Consider the following 17,966-nt stretch of genomic DNA (forward strand, 5'->3'; position numbering starts at 1 on the left):
TTCTTAGTAATTACTCCCTAAAAAGGAAAAATATTTTATTTATGTTTCTTTATTTTAACGATAATTCATTAAAAGTTGAAAGGTCATAAGAATTTTAATAAGATTAATGTGAAAAATTCACACTGTCACATCAAGTTGAAGATATTTGGGATAAATACTAGATTTGAGCTCATTTAGCTCCAGCTTGGTCTGGGACTTGATTTATATGGTTCGTGATCTCTTGTGTTTTTTTAATGCAAGACGGCCCCGCCTTTGCTTGACACACGCCGTTGACTTCTGGTCTAAGACATTGGTGTTCAGATGGAGTTCGAATCTTCGACCATGGCGATGAGAGTCACACGCCTAAAAGTCTAAAAGTTAGAATTAAAATAATCAAGTACTTTGTGCAGTAAACACATTACTATAACCAACAGATATATAACGTTTCGTTGTCTATCCGTAAGTTTATTATCGAAACCTTTCAGTTGGAACGACGACCACTCATCTTACGGTAGTACGAGTGAACACTGATCCAGCACCAGTCAAAGATCACCAAGTACCCGTGTTCCTCTATAGTCGCCAGTCTTTTGTAGCAGACCAGTGGGACCTCACGACTAACCAGGTCAGAGTTAATTTTTTTAGACTACCCGAACACTGGTTTTCCTTTGTTATTTAGCCTATAACCTACTTCAAAATAATTTATATCCAGCAAAGAGTTTTCAATTTGAATTCCGTATCGTGTAATCGATCTGGAGATAGCACTTTCATCGAAACTGCGGGAAGACCTCGGAAGGATTATTTTTTCCATTTTAGCAATTTTGATTGATGCTGCACTTATGAAGTAAATAGATCTATTGCGAGTTACCGTCAAAGTAACAGTGATAACAAGCGGATTAAACATAAAGTTTGCTGTCGTATTACACGATGGACAACTTCTTTCTCGCAAAGATTCTTTGGTTTACTAGGCTGTTACCTGTATAATAATTTAAATGAAAAAAATAACATTTACATTAAAAATGGTTACTAATTGGCTGAAGACGTTGAGTTATGATGAAACAGAAGATTTAATAACTGTTACTCTGTAACACACCCACTCGCCCACACATACACACACGCACACACACACGCGTGCGCCCACACACAGACACAAACACACAACAAATTTATTTTTACGACTCCGTTTCCATTGTTTTCCTTTGGCACTTGCTTATTTTCTTCTATTGTATCTTATTGTACAATGACCTGATTGTACGTGTTCCGGTCCGGTGGTGGAGAGGCTGGCTATCTGTCACTCAGGTCTCCTGTTACAGAGACCAGTCTCTCACATACACTTCCAAATGTTATCATCTTAGTTTAATCATAATAACCTTCTATGTATGTATATGTGAGAGAAGAAATAAAGATTATTATTATTATAAGATTATTATTATAAATCGTAGAATAAATCCCAAACAGTGCGAAAAATACAGACAGCGAGAATTAAAATTAATATTAATTCATCGGGAATCGAACCTGACCTGCGTTATATGTGTATTAATCAAAATTGACGGAAGCGATAGTTTTATGTATCAAGTTATGTATCGTATCAATTTGTTCTTTAATACACATTTCTAACTTACACTCGACATGATTGTTGTCAAAAACAATAGAAGTTCTATTAATCTATATATATAATATATAAATAAATTCCTATTTCCCTTGGTCACGGCATCACGCTGGACCGATTTGGCTAATACTTTTTTGTTGTGTTTGTTATTGTCTAAAAAATTGAGAAATATGCGCGGAAAATTAGAAAATTTAAGATTACCACCATATTAAGTAATCATGACTTTTGTTACGTTACAATTGAAACTTTTTTCATGTGACCCTATGGCGTTTGACATAACATTGACAGAATACGTGCTGCAAATATCATCAAGGAGGTGTAAGAAAAATTAATATCGTTTGTAACAAATGCTTCGTTATTAAGTTATTATATTGATAAAATATAAATAAAATAATTACAGTCGCTAATTGTTTGTGGCATTAATCTTGAAAATCCATGTTTATCATATGGGTTATATGTAGCTTGTTCCCATGACGGAATACCATCAAAACTATTTATATACGCGCCAAAAAAAAACAAACAAAGAATGTGGTATATCATAAAGTATTTTAGTTAACCAATCCGAAATCATTATTCATAGTTTAGACAGGACAAAGTCTGTCAGGTCCGCTAGTCAAAGATATTTTTTTAATAAAATGATAAATTACGTTATAATTAGCTTTCGAGCGTAATATATTTTTTTCTAACTCTTTATATTATGTGCTTTGCATTCAGAGAGCAGTGGCTTCAGCCTGCGACTCTTATCCCTGTTGTGGGTTCGATCCCTGGCTGTACACCAATGTTTTTTTAACACTCGCTCTAACGGTTATGGAAACCTACTTGCCTATTAGATTGACAATTATCCTGAAATAGATACAGAAGTCTGAGGCCTAGACCTAAAAAAGGTGTGTTGATTTATTATTAGATTTGCATAGGCTCAATAATTGTAGATTTCCAATTGGTTTATTATATCAACACTTATAATTTCGTTCCTTTATATCTGACCTGTCGAGAATAACAAAAAAATATATTCATTGTTCAGTATCGTATTTATTGACACAAATGTTAAATTATCATTGAACAATATAAATGTCTGGTTATAATTCTATTTGCAACGCCTTAGCAACGCTTATCATACAATTATTATTCATACACAGTTTGTATGGACTAAATTTATGACTTCGTTCACATTGCCTACTAATGATGTTTTATATTATTAAATTAATAATCTATTCGAGCGTTGCGGATTCGATCATTGATTTCTTACAAATTGAAGCTAATACGTCCGCTGATTTGGTTACGGAATTAAACTGTATGTAAGAAAATCCTTTTTGACCACGGGTCCACTTCGGTGACATACCTCTCCACGTTCATCCACGTTCATGATAATCACAATGTGAGTTATGAAATTTGTCTTAAATCTATATAAACAATGAGTTTCCGTAATGTTAGTTCACAAGAGTTTTTTGCATAAATAAATAAATTGTATTGAAATTTGTAAGAGATTAGGTCATAGTGAAGTTTAAGGTGCCTTTTGTGAAGGTCAAGTCAAAGGCAAATGTAAAAAATAATTTGATTTTGATTCTTGGAAATAAATGCTATAGCAGTTTCTATAAAAATCACTAAAAATTAAATTAAACGCATATAAACGTTACATACATAATTCCACGTTTCGAAGTTAATCAAGAACTGAAAAAGTTTGTTTTTTTTTTATAGGCATGGCAGCTGGTTCCACATAGTGGTGATGCGCGGCAAAAACTGCCTTCAGAAACGCTTAGTTATGTAACGACGGTATTAATCCGAACAACTCCTCTGAACTGTCTCTATATATTTAAATATATAGAGAGTTTATACACGAGTATAAAATTGAAATCTCTATTAAATTATGTTTTGCTATTTGATAAATAACATGAGAGATTGACCATTGCACTCTTTGGATTAGTTTAAAAAAATATTACAGAATAATACGTAAAACAGTTTCATTTTTCATTATTGGCTTTTCACGACTGATTGCTTCAATTATAATAATTGACAGGGTCCATAGTAGATCCGGCGCCGCTTCGCTTACGCCTCATGAATTTTAATAGTAGCCTGTAGTTAAGGATGAATAAAATTAATTTAAGAAATTAATTCGACGCCAAATCATTACATAATATATATATAATACATCAAATCCGTGGATAAGCATATCACTACTAAGCGATTCTGAATCTGATCCCAGTTAGTATGCAAAAAATTAGCGGAACTTATTAAACTTGGAAGCAGTTATAATCATAAACTATTACAATTAATTTCAAAAAATATTACATATATACAGTCGATAACCTAAGTCGGTCAAATAAAACTAAATTGTTTGGTGGGTTTTATATTCGTTACTTAGGTGGTAATTTGAATGATCAAAAATAATTAGTTAACTATGAAATTAATTTTTAAAACAATAAAATTTACTAATTTTTTACATACGAATTACGAAAGCAGAGACGGTTTTAATGGGACACAATATAATAGTGATAATGCGGACGTTGACCGCGCGATAGCTCATTCTATTTCAAAACGAAAATAACACCATCGCTTTGTATCGTCTCCCGTCTTGATAACTATTATAGATCTGGGCTATTATTTTTATCATACTCAAACGTAGGTTAATTTTTTATGAAAAAAAAACCAAACAAAGTTTTTTATTTATTTATTTAGATAAAAATAAATTAGGGTCCTTCAAGAAAAGAGCGTACCAATTCTTAAAAGGCCGTCAACGCACTCGCGAGCCCTCTGGCATTGAGAGTATCCATGGGCGGGGGTTCACTTAACATCAGGTGAGCCTCCTGCCCGTTGGCCCCTGTTTTTATAAAAAAAAAGAGGCACCACAACAGCAGGCTGCACCTCAGATTTCTGTTTCTGATCTTTTCATGATCATTTGTCAATGTAATAGACAAGTAAGTGATCAGCATCCTGTGCCTGACATGCCGTCGACTTTTTGGGTTTAAGGCAAGCCGGTTTCCTCGTGATGTTATCTGTTCGACAGAATGTTAAAATGTTATTTTTATAACATAATAATCCTTACAGTACCTAAACCAATACGACAATGTTGAAATTAAATATAAAATAAATTATATAAAATACATAAGATACACAATATCGCTACTGTGAACTCTTTCTGCGAATATATTATAACTGATCATAATTTAAATAAGCATTTACTCGTATAGGTGAAACTATTTTAGCGAATGTTATATAAAGTGTTCTCCAATCGCTGTTGACCTTAAGTAAACAGTAAAAATAACCCACTTTCATTTAACATAAATATCAGTTTTAATTAATTGTCGGAGCAACTCAAATTAAAACAATTCCACAAACAACTCCCCATCATTTGTGATATTTCTTAAAATCGGAAGTTGTTTTAGCGTAAGAAATCTTTGCTGAAGTATTTAGCTGTAATACTTACAAACGTTGTGTAATACACAAAAAAACTTTGCGATTAAAAAGAGTGGCGTAGAGTTTACTGTCAGTTCTTCTCGTCCGTTCTACGCCCTTGATTTGAGAACTGGCAGTAAATGTAAAATTAGAAGCATTTAATATGTATTTCTTTATTGACATTCATAAGTGTACATTGTGTTACCTATATGAATAAATGATTTTTGACTTTTGTCAATGTTAATTAAACATAGAATACCGTAGTCTTGGTGGAGAATTGGGCATTTATATCCGCATTAAGATAATTCTGGTAATCACCAAAATACACCTTTAGGAAGACATTAAGTTGCTCCTAGCTGATAATAAATTCAGTTATCTCTATATAAATTCTATGTATAAGCACGCTGGAATTCCTTTCGTTTTCGACATGCCCAGGTGCCGCAATGCACGATTTGATTCGACGTTTATTATAAAAATTGAAAACCCTTCCACCTTCCCTTGACAGACGGCCCTCCAATAGGCCACATCTCACATAACATCATTCGTACATTTGAATTCTTCACGAATATAACGCAATAAACAGTACTTATCCGGAGCTGGAATGATCAATTTAAAGAAAAGTATTGTTAAGTGCCTATCTCCGCTGTTTTGCTGTTAATTTTATTATATTTTTATAGAAAATTTTAACATATATTTTAAAAAAGATAGCATTAAGTGCGATGTGGTGAACTTAAATAAATAAATGTCAGGTGGCATCGTGGCCAAACGCTGGTCCAGTTTTGTATAAAAAAATCCACAGATTACGTGACAACAAAATCTAATTATCAAAGCATCGGTAATTTCTAAAACACGCCCAGTTTCCATATTTGAATTACCAGTTTGTTTATTGAGGTCGCACGCGCAACTACACAATGAAGGGCTCAGACCCAAATTATAATTGGCCGAATTACAAACGCCCTTTGCTATCGTTTGCTCATGAGGTATTTTAAATTGCTTTATTTGATTGGGACATAGACATTAGTAACCTGAACATATGTAAAATCGAATTAATTTATTTAACTTGGTGACATAGAAAAATGTATAAGGTATGCAACCTTATCGCTAACAAGCGATCTCTTCCAGGCAACCTCAGTAAGCAAAAATAATGGGTATAGTGCAAGAAGTGTAAACCAAATCTTATAAATGTTTTTATAGAATTACCAATCTTAATCTAAAATTTTTATAAAATAAACTAAAAAGCTAATCTCACGAATTCGTGAACTGCTATGCAATACAAAAGAATAAGAAATAGGATATGGTTAAGAAATGTTTATGGAGAAGAGTTTTCAAAGATGTTAGGGAGGTAGGCAATCGTATGGAGTCGGGCAGCCTATTCCACAACTTAATGGCAGGGATCCTGAGCGAATGGCTTCAGAGGGATGATCTGTGAGATGGAATTTCTAAACATTTTTTTATTACACTTTTGTATGGAAATTTGGGGAGCGCTCGGTATAAGCGTATTTTATAACCATATACACTACAATTAATAATCTACCAATGGCGCTACAACCTTTTAAGCCTAGGCCTCAGATTTCTGTATCTGTTTCGTCATTTCTAATATCAACCTTCCTCACGATGTTATCCTTCGTACGTGCGAGTTTTAAATTCGCACAAAAAGTCCATTGGAGCACAGCTAGGGCTACGACTTCAGGTATAAGAGTCACACGTTGAGACCACTAGGCCAACACAGCTCATTAAAAACGACACATATATGGAAATCAATACGATTTTTGCAAATAATTAAACTAAATAATTCCGTCAATAATTTGTATGAGAAATATTACTGGTTACGCATACTTGTTCTTATCAATTTTAACGGCATTTGTACGCTCGAACAATTAGAGCTTTTGAAGCTTTCAACTAAGCGGTTAATACTGTCACAATATGTGTTTATAGCACTTACAGAAATATACGAGGTTTAAGTTTAAACGTCTATATATATACCCAAGTACTTCTAATATAAAAAATGTGGGAATCACAATTTGAAAACACAGTCCCGGTTTTGCTTTAAAATTCGTTAAAGAGATTATAATAGAACGAAACGTTATAATACACGGGAATTTAAAACACTCTTTACAAACATTATTTGAATCAGTAATTACAAATAAAGGAAGAAACAAAGGCATAACTTTAGTAAGTGCCAAGTATCGCTTCTATTGGTTACATAGCGTAGTATATAGGCAATGGTAGGTTACTAAGGGTATATATGTAAAAAAATATATTTTTTATATTAGATTCTTTAGATTGTTATTATATTATATTATTTAATTTGTAATATTGGGAGTTTGTTAGTCTGAGAAAAAAGTGTGTGTGTGCGAATTTTGTCTGGTCATTAGAATTTTTGTAAGAACATTTTGGATTTTAATTAGGAATTGGATTAAAATTGTTGTGAGGAACGTTTTGAAATAATAAAATACAATCATTTATTTATGCTAAGTCAAAACAATTTATAGTTTTATATAAGGTTTATATTCGTTACTGAGTAAACGAATTAATGAGCTCGTAAATTAAGGTTATTACAACTGAATTTATGTGTCTACTAAGGAAGTGGCTTAATATAGCATTCGAGGCCCATTAAAAAGGTTAAAAACATGCTCGTATCAGCGCAAAGAATTAGCGTACGTACATGAAATCAATTTTCTATTAATACTTTTATGACGTGACTGAATTGTTTAATTTGTCAAACAGTGTAAAGAAAATTTCACGCGGGCGATGATTATACGGTATATAATTATTTAATTATAGACGAATATTTTGAAACCGTAAATGTCTGTTAACAGAATAATAATTTGCGTATGACATCATATATATTAATAATTTAATGAGTTTGTGAGGTTGTAGTGGGTTATACTAAACCAATTTTAGGTTTCTTGCATGGGCTATCTATGGCGCGTCAGTGTTTAAATTGGTTTATGACGTTTTACGTGCAATTTTAATCGTTTGAAAGGTTTGATTGTTATAATTTTATAGTTTATATGTCACTGGCCTTAGTATGTATGTTAATGATTAAATATGTTCGACGTCCTGGTGGACAGAAAAAAAACTGTGCAGTTTGTGTTTCCACCACACCAACTTCCTTTATATGAAGATTATTTATACAATAAACATTCACATTTGTGTCTTTGACTGTTGTTTTATATTCGTTGGTAGTCGGATTAAAGTGGGAAAAAAAACGGTAGAACCAAAACGTTCATGAATGCTGCCTTAACGATCAAAGGTGGAGTTCTGTAGGGCTTGATAATGCCTACAAAAAAGTCAGGGACGAGAGAGTTTTAAATTATTTAATTATTTTTTTTAAGTTATCGGGTACCTAATCCAAAGACGAATACGTTTTTTGAAATAGATATATTGTAAGGTATACTGTAGGAAACGCTTTACACAAGTATTAATATACCTCTATAGTTAATCTATATTAATATATATTAAGAAATCAAGAAGAAATAATATATTGTTACGAGCTAGGGGATCGGATAGAAAATGCCGTAGATTTATTCAAGGGTTTATTTCTTGATAAATCAATGAGGAATTTATGGGCACAAATTAATTGCAGAGATGCACTATTAGCACACAAAAACACAGTCACTAATTACTTCACTTATGCACACTTCACACTGTACTTTATCACTTGTATTCACTTTATTCGCACTTTATCGCTTCGGTGTTTCGCTCTTGTTATCGCATTCAAAACTAAGGCGACTAGTCGCGTTTCGGCTCGCTTATATATCCCTGGGAATAATTCTAAACAATATTCGAGAACTTTCTAGGCGGGCTTGCTACTGAGTAGCGATTGTACAATTCTAGAACGTCCGCACTCTTTGTCTCTTTCGCACGTTGCTCCGTCCTTGTCGTACGGCGTTCTAGAGTGCTCGTCTAGTTTCGAGAAAGTTCTGATCTTCTCTCTCTCTCTCTCGTATCATCTCGTCCTTGTCTCACACCTAGAAAGTTCGGTCTAGAATATTCCTTCATCAAAGGGGTATAACTAGGCCTGAAAACGCCTGAAAACGGGTCTCCTGAAAACTGCACCACTCGACTACACATGTTCTGAAACTGACTGAAAAAATGTTTCAGCTTCCTGAAAACTAGGGTAACATTATGGAAATTACAATTAACTAATATGTGACTGAGCCTCTCCTGAAACGGTCAGAAATCATATTTCAGCCTGCTGAAAAGTTCTCTAACTAGTGGAAAAATCTAGAAATATGCAGTCGACCCGTCTTCGTAACAATATGTATATAAGTGCTTTATGACTGACAATAAACAATAGATTTGTTTTATTTGTTGTTGTTACTTTAATTTTGTTATCGTTTTTTGTGTTATGTACCTATATTAAGAAATCAAGAAGAAATTCACTTAAGTTTAGTGACAAACACATAACACACGTATCGAAGTTTTTTTATATATATGGCAGTACATTGGTATACTTTATTTCTCCTAGGGATCCAAAACTTACGTACATGACTGTTGAACTATGAACACCATCCATGGAAGCTGTTAACTCAGCGCTAACCATTTGATTAACATTAATTAATGGCCTTAGCACAAACCCACGTTCTCAAGTTATATGTGAAATCCGAGATATAAAAAAATATATTTGACTATTAACATTAACACCGACTTAATAATAAAATACATAAATAAATAACCATTTAAAACATTTATTTCGGTAATATTATTATTAGATTCTATATACACTGAATAACGAAAGTTGTATTCAAAATCAGTTGGTATGTCTATTGTATTGGCACGCTCCACAACCTAAATGCCACCAAGTTTTATGATGAGATGTTTTAAATTCTCAGCTTTGATATAAATACACTAGCTTCATAATAGTATGTCGATAAACTAATCAGCAGGTACACTTGTACCAAATCCGGGAGTTTATAATGCGGATGGAAATTGCTTTGATTTTGTAGTCAAAATCGTAAACGCTAAAAGGTCCGACTCTAGTACAAAGAATGAAATGATATTTTATAAACTTGAATTTTGTAAAAACCTTATCAAAAATACTTATTTTTGCTCGCTACATAAATATAATCATTCCAGTTTTAGAACAAGTAAAAGGCTCTTCTGAAATGACACCGGCATCTATTGACACTAGCCAGGGCTTGTAATTGTTTTTATACTCGTAGAATATATTCATTCACATGTGTACAGTACATACTAAGATATGAATATAATACATTGGTAGACATCAGTTACCCATTGTAGCCACCCAATTACCATTACAAATCATATGACGTTAGAATATGATAATGTAAATCTCCACCTTGAGACATAAGCGGGAAATAGTGTATCAATAATGTAAAAAAACAAATGCCACTCAGTTGTTACATGGATACCATAAATACTTATGAGATCCACGTAATACCGAGTCGGTAAATTTATACAATAAATTAATAGAAAATATTTTTAAAATAAATAGATTGACTTGGCAATCGCACTAACGATTGGACACTACAGCCTCTGGTGTTTCCTATAGATTTCTGGGTACAATTCATGATGAGCAAGCTTTCTGTGCCTTGACACACGCTTGAAGTGGTATAACGGTATGCCTTGGGTATTTAGAAGTTTGATCTCATAGCGTTGCGTAGAGATGTGGGGTCTCTTTGTATCTTCTACCGCATTTAACACGAAGAGTGTTTAGAAGAGTTGTTCGGATTAATTTGCAGTTCTGTATCATCATCGGACGTCATCGCCTCGACGTCCATGGTTCCACAACTGAGCGTTTTTTACCACCAATATATTTTCGAACCAATTCGACTTAGGTTTTTTCAAGGAAAGAGTGTACCAATTTTATGGACAGCGATAGGTACCACTTAACATCAGGCTCCTGCCTGTTTGACCCCTGTTACATAAAAAAACGAGATACTAAGCCAACACTGCTATAAACATATTATTCAATTTATTTTTATTTTATTTATTTATTGTATAAATGTTCTTAATATAAAGGAAGTTGGTGTGGTGGAAACACAAACTGTACACAGTTTTTCTGTCCACCAGGACGTCGAACATATTTAAATCATTAAGATGTATATATATAAGGCCAGTGACATATAAACTATAACATTATAACAACCAAACCATTCAAACGATTAAAATTGCACGTAAACCGTCATAAATCCATTTTAACCATTTTTCGCTTTCGCAAATCTAAAAAGCCTTAATCCGCAACTCAAATCAGACATTATCGGAGATTAAACAATATTTATAACACATGATAAGATATTAATAACATTTTACTGGGTTTTATTATCTTATTAGAATAAACACGTTAATTTTGTACTGGTACATGGTTAATCTGTATTTTGCTAAATATTATCGGTCGTCGAGGCAGAATGCGAAATTCATCCTTTCCACCTGCACGCCTGGCGATACAACGCTTTTAAAGGCACTTTTAACCGCGGACCACTACTTTGTGGAACCAGCTGTAAGAGTAATTCCGACTGATAAGACTAAGAAGCCTTAATAAAAGAACGTACCATTCCCACAAAAGTCGGAAACATACACGCTATCTACTCCACAAGCGGCGGTTAGAACTTTATTCAAAGTTACTGTCTGCTTGTTTTTCTCTTGTCCAATAAAAACAGATTGTTAAAAAGCTATTTTATTATTACTGCTGTTGTTTAATTTAGATGGTCTGAATCCTAGTATTCGAGACGAGCGGTTTTAACGAGAGAGAGAGACTATTGCAGAAATGTTTGTAACTTAATTAATTTCATTTAATATTGAAATAGTGAATTCTATTATTATATGTTTTCACGGTGTTGATAAGCGTCATTTTTAATTCGAATTAAAATAAAACGTTCAGTGGCAATCTATTTTACAGTAGAAATTATTAATGTTTTTTTACTCTAAGGCTAATTAGACGATCTCTCTCTGTCTGGTGTTATTTAGTGCAGCGAGGCGTGGAGTGCAATGGTTTCCTTCTGCGAGCAAATACTTCTACAGAAGTCTGCAGAAAGAGAGAGGCGCAACATATGAACCTTTGTGAGAGATGGAAGGGGAGGAGAGAGGTTTGCTGGTTTCCTGCTATGGGTCTACACTTTGTTGACGCTATAAAGCTGAGGTCCCGCTTTAATGGGAAAGTGAGCCCGAGGCCTCTTTGATGCGGTCGTTTTGGTACTGACGGTGGTTTTATTGGGTATACCTCACACGGCTCTCTAAGTAGCAGAGTACCTGCAGTCGTGTCCCACTGCTGCCTGCTGGGGACGTTTAAACGCACCTCTACCTCTACGCATTTAAGAAAAAAACTTATTCACCGTATGTATTGGATTTGACATACGCGACCTTGAGGTGCTTCGTTACTAAATATAGAACATAAATTCGCTTCTAACACGCGTACAAATATATAGACACTTCTATAGATATAACTATTTATGTCGCTTTTAGCATTATTATCTATCACTTCGAAGATTTAATTTCATTAGTGATTAGATGTTATAATCTTGTTTTGTTTTCTTTTTTTAAATGTTATAATATTGTTATCGAATTCTTGTTTCGTATTATTTATAATAAAAAAACTGTTAAAGAAAACAAATCCGAATCATTAAAATTTTAAGTATTTTTTTCATACAATTATCAAAGGTAGAAAGAGAAGTTGATTCAAATCAATAGTTCTCTGCGCTTATTTCAATTTGAAATATGCTGTACGCTGATAACAGGTCGTTGACCGTTCTATAAATATTCTTTGTTATGTATTTTACACATCTCATTAGAATTTTACAATTTAAATATCATTCTTTCATTGTGAGTTTAACACTTATTTAACAAAATTATTTTACATTTACTACTAATTATTGAACGGACGAGAACTCACAAGAAACTGGGCTGTACTGCTTTTAATCGCATTGAAATTACAACTGAATATATTCTGTTAGTTAATTCAGTAAATATCGCATTAAAATCTAAATTTATTATATTGACTAATTCCACTATATACACCTCTTGTACCTACTCTAAACACGCGAACATTATCATGCTAACTAATATTTTCGTGTTGTAATAGACTAACAAACAATATCTTATCAAATGTTATGCACACACGTAGATTAACTCCGATAAAAACGTCTCGTTTCCAAGCAACAACAAAAAAAACCGAATCATGGCCCAAGGAAGTTTTCGAGGGTGGATGACGAATGAGAAAGAAATAGAAGCTGGATTTGGGTAAGATTCGCTAGTGTGAGGTATGTCAAATCCAATAAATTGTTGACCCATGATTTTATAGTGACTTATAATATGAATCTTTGGCATGTCTCTTTCTAAAAGTTTGTAGTTTAATACATTGCTTTTAAGAGTAAATATGTTTTTTGTTATTATCTCATAAATATTTTTTCTTGACAGAGATCCTTCTTTGCCTGTACTCTTCATATCATACTTAGCGATAAGTCTGAGCGTAACATGTCGCTGCAACGAATCTAACTATCAATCGTCTATAATGTGTTGGAGTTTGACATACGAAGCCCCAGCCACATTATAACCATTGCAATATTCTTTAATTTAAATTCTTCATTCAAACGACTATTAATATCGCTATGTTTTCTGATAAGTCTTTTAATAAAAGTTCATCAATAAATGCAATATAGAATTTATTCATGAGTTTTCATTAAATGTGTACACAGTAGAACAGTGTTAGCCTAGTGGCTTCGGCATACAAACTCTCATCCTGAGGTCGTAATTTCGATCCTCGGCTGTGAACCAATAGGCGTTCTTTCTATATGCGCATTTAACATTCCCTCGAATGTTAAAGAAACAATCGACGGCGTGTGTCAGGCACTGAAAGTTGATCGCCTACTTGCGTTTTGAATTGACAATTACATGAAATAGATACAGAAACCTGCGGCCCATACCTAAAAAGGTTGTAGCCACCATTTATTTATTTTCGTACTCGCTTAAACGAAATACGCTATCACTTCCTCTCAAAGTGATGACACCTCGTTTATTATAGCTGAGTTTCCAGCCAGCATTAATGTTACACCCGTAGGGCCTCATATCATCTCACATCTCATTGTGCGAACTTCCCGTATTTATCTTATTAATCATCTGTCTGTCCCAGATTTGTATGGTGGGACATTATAATAATTTCGATATATAGTCTATGTTTTCAGAGTAGAATATGTAGCATTCATACGTGAAATATTTTTACTCTGAAGCATTGTTCAAATTGATTGAATTCTATCCTCGTCGAGGGAGAAATTCCATCATCGCGACGCCTGGTGTTTTACAACAGCGCTTTTCAAGGCACTTTCTACCGCACCACCCACACCACCACCTCTGTGGAACCAGCTGCCAGTAGAGGTTTTTCTCGGTGACCTGCTCGTTCTCCTGTCGCATCAAAAATTGTATAGGCTACTTATTGAGCACAACTATAGCCTAGCAATGAGATCAAGTTTGAAGCTTTATCCTCTCTTGTTGTTAATAGTCGATATTGAAATGAAATTTAATAAGCCTATTAAACAATGCAAGCAAATAGTATAAATTATAAATAACTTATCTCTGTCTCTCGATGTTTCAAGTTGAAGCCTATTTTGAGTTATTTACACGTTCTTATACATACATTATAAAAATGATACAAAACTGATAAACGATTACATATTTCACTGTTAGGCCGTCCTTTCCAGGCAATCCGATAAAATTATTTTTGAGTAATGACGGCTGTTTTGTAATTCTGTGTTAGTTGTCACTTACCGGTGAAAGCATTATGAGGAAACCGGCTTATACCCAAAAATCTACATGCTGTTCTATAGTACTCCCAAATTAATAAGATTAAAGATCGCCGCTGAACGCCTGAATGGTTTTCGAGTGTGTTAGCGATATTGACTCCTATTTGAACAAGGTTCAAAATAGAAGTTCAGTATTTGGGGCTCTTACGATCCAATGATTCGGGTGATTCGACTACTGGCGAAGATCTGTGTGTCCATTATTAATTTGGGAGCCCCGTACACTGGTCTATTAAAATTAAAATTATAAGTGAACGTGTTTTTATTAGTCCTACTAACTACCGCTTCCGCTCCGGGGCCGTGGAAACTAAAATTTTGTTGTTTATTTATAACAAGAAAATAATGTTTAGGAAGCTGATACTTGAGGCTTTTTGATACATAAGCCAGCTATTTGATACATAAGCTACTGAGCTGGCTTATAATTAAAATTAATTTGCAGTTCCTTAATAACTAGAATTGAGATTGGTCGTTTAAGTAAGTTAAATCAATCACTAGCCCTAAAACAGGACGACTTGTGTTGCAGCATTCTATTTTTATGTTGTCAATATATTTTAAATCATACGATATTAACCTTTATTTATATCGTTTAAGAGCTATAATTGTATGCGAGATATATACATTAACATAAATAAACATAGTTAGGATGACAGATGACTCGTGGCATTCGTGATACGGTCACTTTTGACTTTAGATTACCATACGAATCTTTAATCGTTATTCCAAATTGTTTTAAGCGACGGCGATTATAGATTTTTTGTGTAGGACACAGGGACAATCACCAATGACGATGTCATTGACGGCCATGGTGATGGGAGTGGAGTGGTGGAGGTGATATACCTTCCGTAAGTACTCGAGGTACTTTTTTGGAGTTGAGATTGTTTCCCACGGGACATGAACGCACGACTTTTCTATTGGTACAAATTATAATCCGTTGGATATTTTAAAAGCTATCTACGTATAAATTATATGTCCTATGTATGTTTGCAATTCTTGCGCTCACCATGTCTATTTTTTTTACTCAGTGGTGGCCTGGAAGAGGTCGCAGGCAAGCGATAAGACCGCCAGTTGGTCTCCTTTTTATTAAATTATTTTAATTGTCCTATATGTCTGTATACTTGCAACGAATTGTTAATAATAAATACATAAATATACTATATTATATAAACATTGATTGGATAATTATATGTAAAGACCATGTGCCTAGAACAAAAAACCTACTATACTAAAATGAAATATGTTTATTATGGAATATGAGATACAGGTATCCACGTCATTACATTTGAATCAGTAGACATCCCTACTCGACCTAAAGAAGACAGAGGGTGTAGGCCGAGAGAAAAAGCCGGCGTAAAAAACTCTCATAGAAAATGGTCATACAAAATGACTATGGCCAACAACACTTATTTTAAAACAAATATCGCAATTTAATTAGACGTAGCCTGTCTAGCACTAGTCCCAGTCTTTTATCAACTAGATAATCGTTCACTGTATAGCAAGCCTTTTTACACAGCTTTTCTTTAATACATTTCTTAAATTTATTAAAAGCCAGAGATAAAAGAGCCTCTGGGATTTTTTAAAAGAAAAGTATCCCAGTTCCCAAAAAAGAATTACTAACTTTAGGTAGTCTAGTACGCGGAAATTGCAGCCTGCGTTTGTTCAGAGTATTAACATTTACTAAAATAAAATAGGCGCATCGTGTTAAAAACAATGCATAACTAAATTATTATGTAGATAAATGGTGCTCACATTTACAAATATTACAACTACATATTTTACATTATTCTTTATAAATAAATAAATAGTTAACATACCGTCAAACAGTGTGTCTAAGGAATTAACGTATGCGACAAGATACGCAAAATTGTTTCATGTTTCACGAAATCCTGTAGAATTCGCCAATGTTTCGAGTTTATCTAAATATGACACCAACTATGAGAATATTGATATTTTCCACCTCACCATAGAAGATGTGAGTTGGTGTTAATCTATGTAATCTGTTTTGGCTTTTTGTATTGTCTAAGTGTTTTGTTTTATAATATGTATGTTAGCTGAAAGATTACTTATAATTAAATAAATAAAATAAATACTACTGATTTGGAATGATCTCTGAGTAATATAGGCACTATGGTGGTACTATGCAGAGATGCACAGTAGAAATTGGTCTCGTAAAAGCAATGTTTGTTAAAATATTCCTCTCTCCGTAGGTCTAGGAGAAAGTTTTTGACTGATCTAATAATTCAATATTATAATGACCTTGTTTGAATTTCCGAAATGTTTTAAAAACTGATTTTACATGAATAAAAACATTTGTATTCAGAATAAAATAAGACAGTGTTTTTTCTACAGTCGTTTTTGGTATAGCTATTAATATCGCAGAGGACAACTGATTTTAGATGACACCGCCGCCCATGGACACTCATCCTCCCATATGACGAGTGCGTTGCCGGCATTAAACAATCGGAAACGCTCTACTCTTTGTGGTACGGATACTAAGTCTTTTTGCTTCATGCTTTGTTTCTAAATGTAACGTCAACGCTCTGGATTTTTTTTTTGGCGAAAGCTACTTAAAAACTATATTTATTATGGCAACTTTCAACAATTTTATACTTTTCTTTAAAATAATTTTCTTTCGGTTGTTTTTTATAGTTATTCTTAATAGGTCAACAACATCTACTACGCAATCATTCTACAATTAGATAAGATAACTCGGCAAAACCCGTTCTGTATTTAAAAATAACTAAGTTTTTTTTTCGAATCACTATGTGTAAGATAAATCAGTGTAAGATACATATAAATAGTAAAAGTTGATGTTTATTCTAAACGCTGAATTGAAGCACCTATATATATGTCCTATACCTATATGTCCACTAATAAGCATTATAATTATCATACACGCTATACAAACGTGATATGATAATGTTCGAATACGCGAGTGCTATTTCAAAAGTCGGACTTGTTTACCAAATGAATTTTATTGTAAATTTAGAGTGGGTGACGTTAGAAGCGTTTTATCGATCGTGTTTTGTTATAAATATCTAAAAACTCCATATTTTTAGATGGGACTTGCGATTTTTCCATTTATATATATATATTTTTTTTCTATTTAAACCTAAACATTACATTGAAAGAAAACAATTTTTTAACCGGATTAAAGCTATTTGTATTATTATAAACTTATAATTATTTTACATAATTTTCAAATAATTTTTTTCCGACGTTTCGCGTGCTTTATTTCA

The 17,966-nt window shown here is 33.3% G+C and overlaps 1 protein-coding gene across 2 annotated transcripts in view; it reads left to right on the forward strand.

Moving 5' to 3' along the window:
• LOC123709719 (GATOR complex protein NPRL2-like) overlaps positions 1 to 17,966 on the forward strand; it is a 38,212-nt gene that overhangs the window by 8,549 nt on the left and 11,697 nt on the right. For both annotated transcript variants that reach the window (XM_045661238.1, XM_045661239.1), the window contains one exon: positions 465 to 601. In XM_045661238.1, coding sequence (XP_045517194.1) covers positions 465 to 601 — 137 coding nt within the window. The remainder of the gene's footprint in view (positions 1 to 464; positions 602 to 17,966) is intronic.

This window comes from Pieris brassicae, chromosome 5 (assembly GCF_905147105.1).
Source record: "Pieris brassicae chromosome 5, ilPieBrab1.1, whole genome shotgun sequence".
In the NCBI taxonomy this organism is placed as follows: domain Eukaryota; kingdom Metazoa; phylum Arthropoda; class Insecta; order Lepidoptera; family Pieridae; genus Pieris; species Pieris brassicae.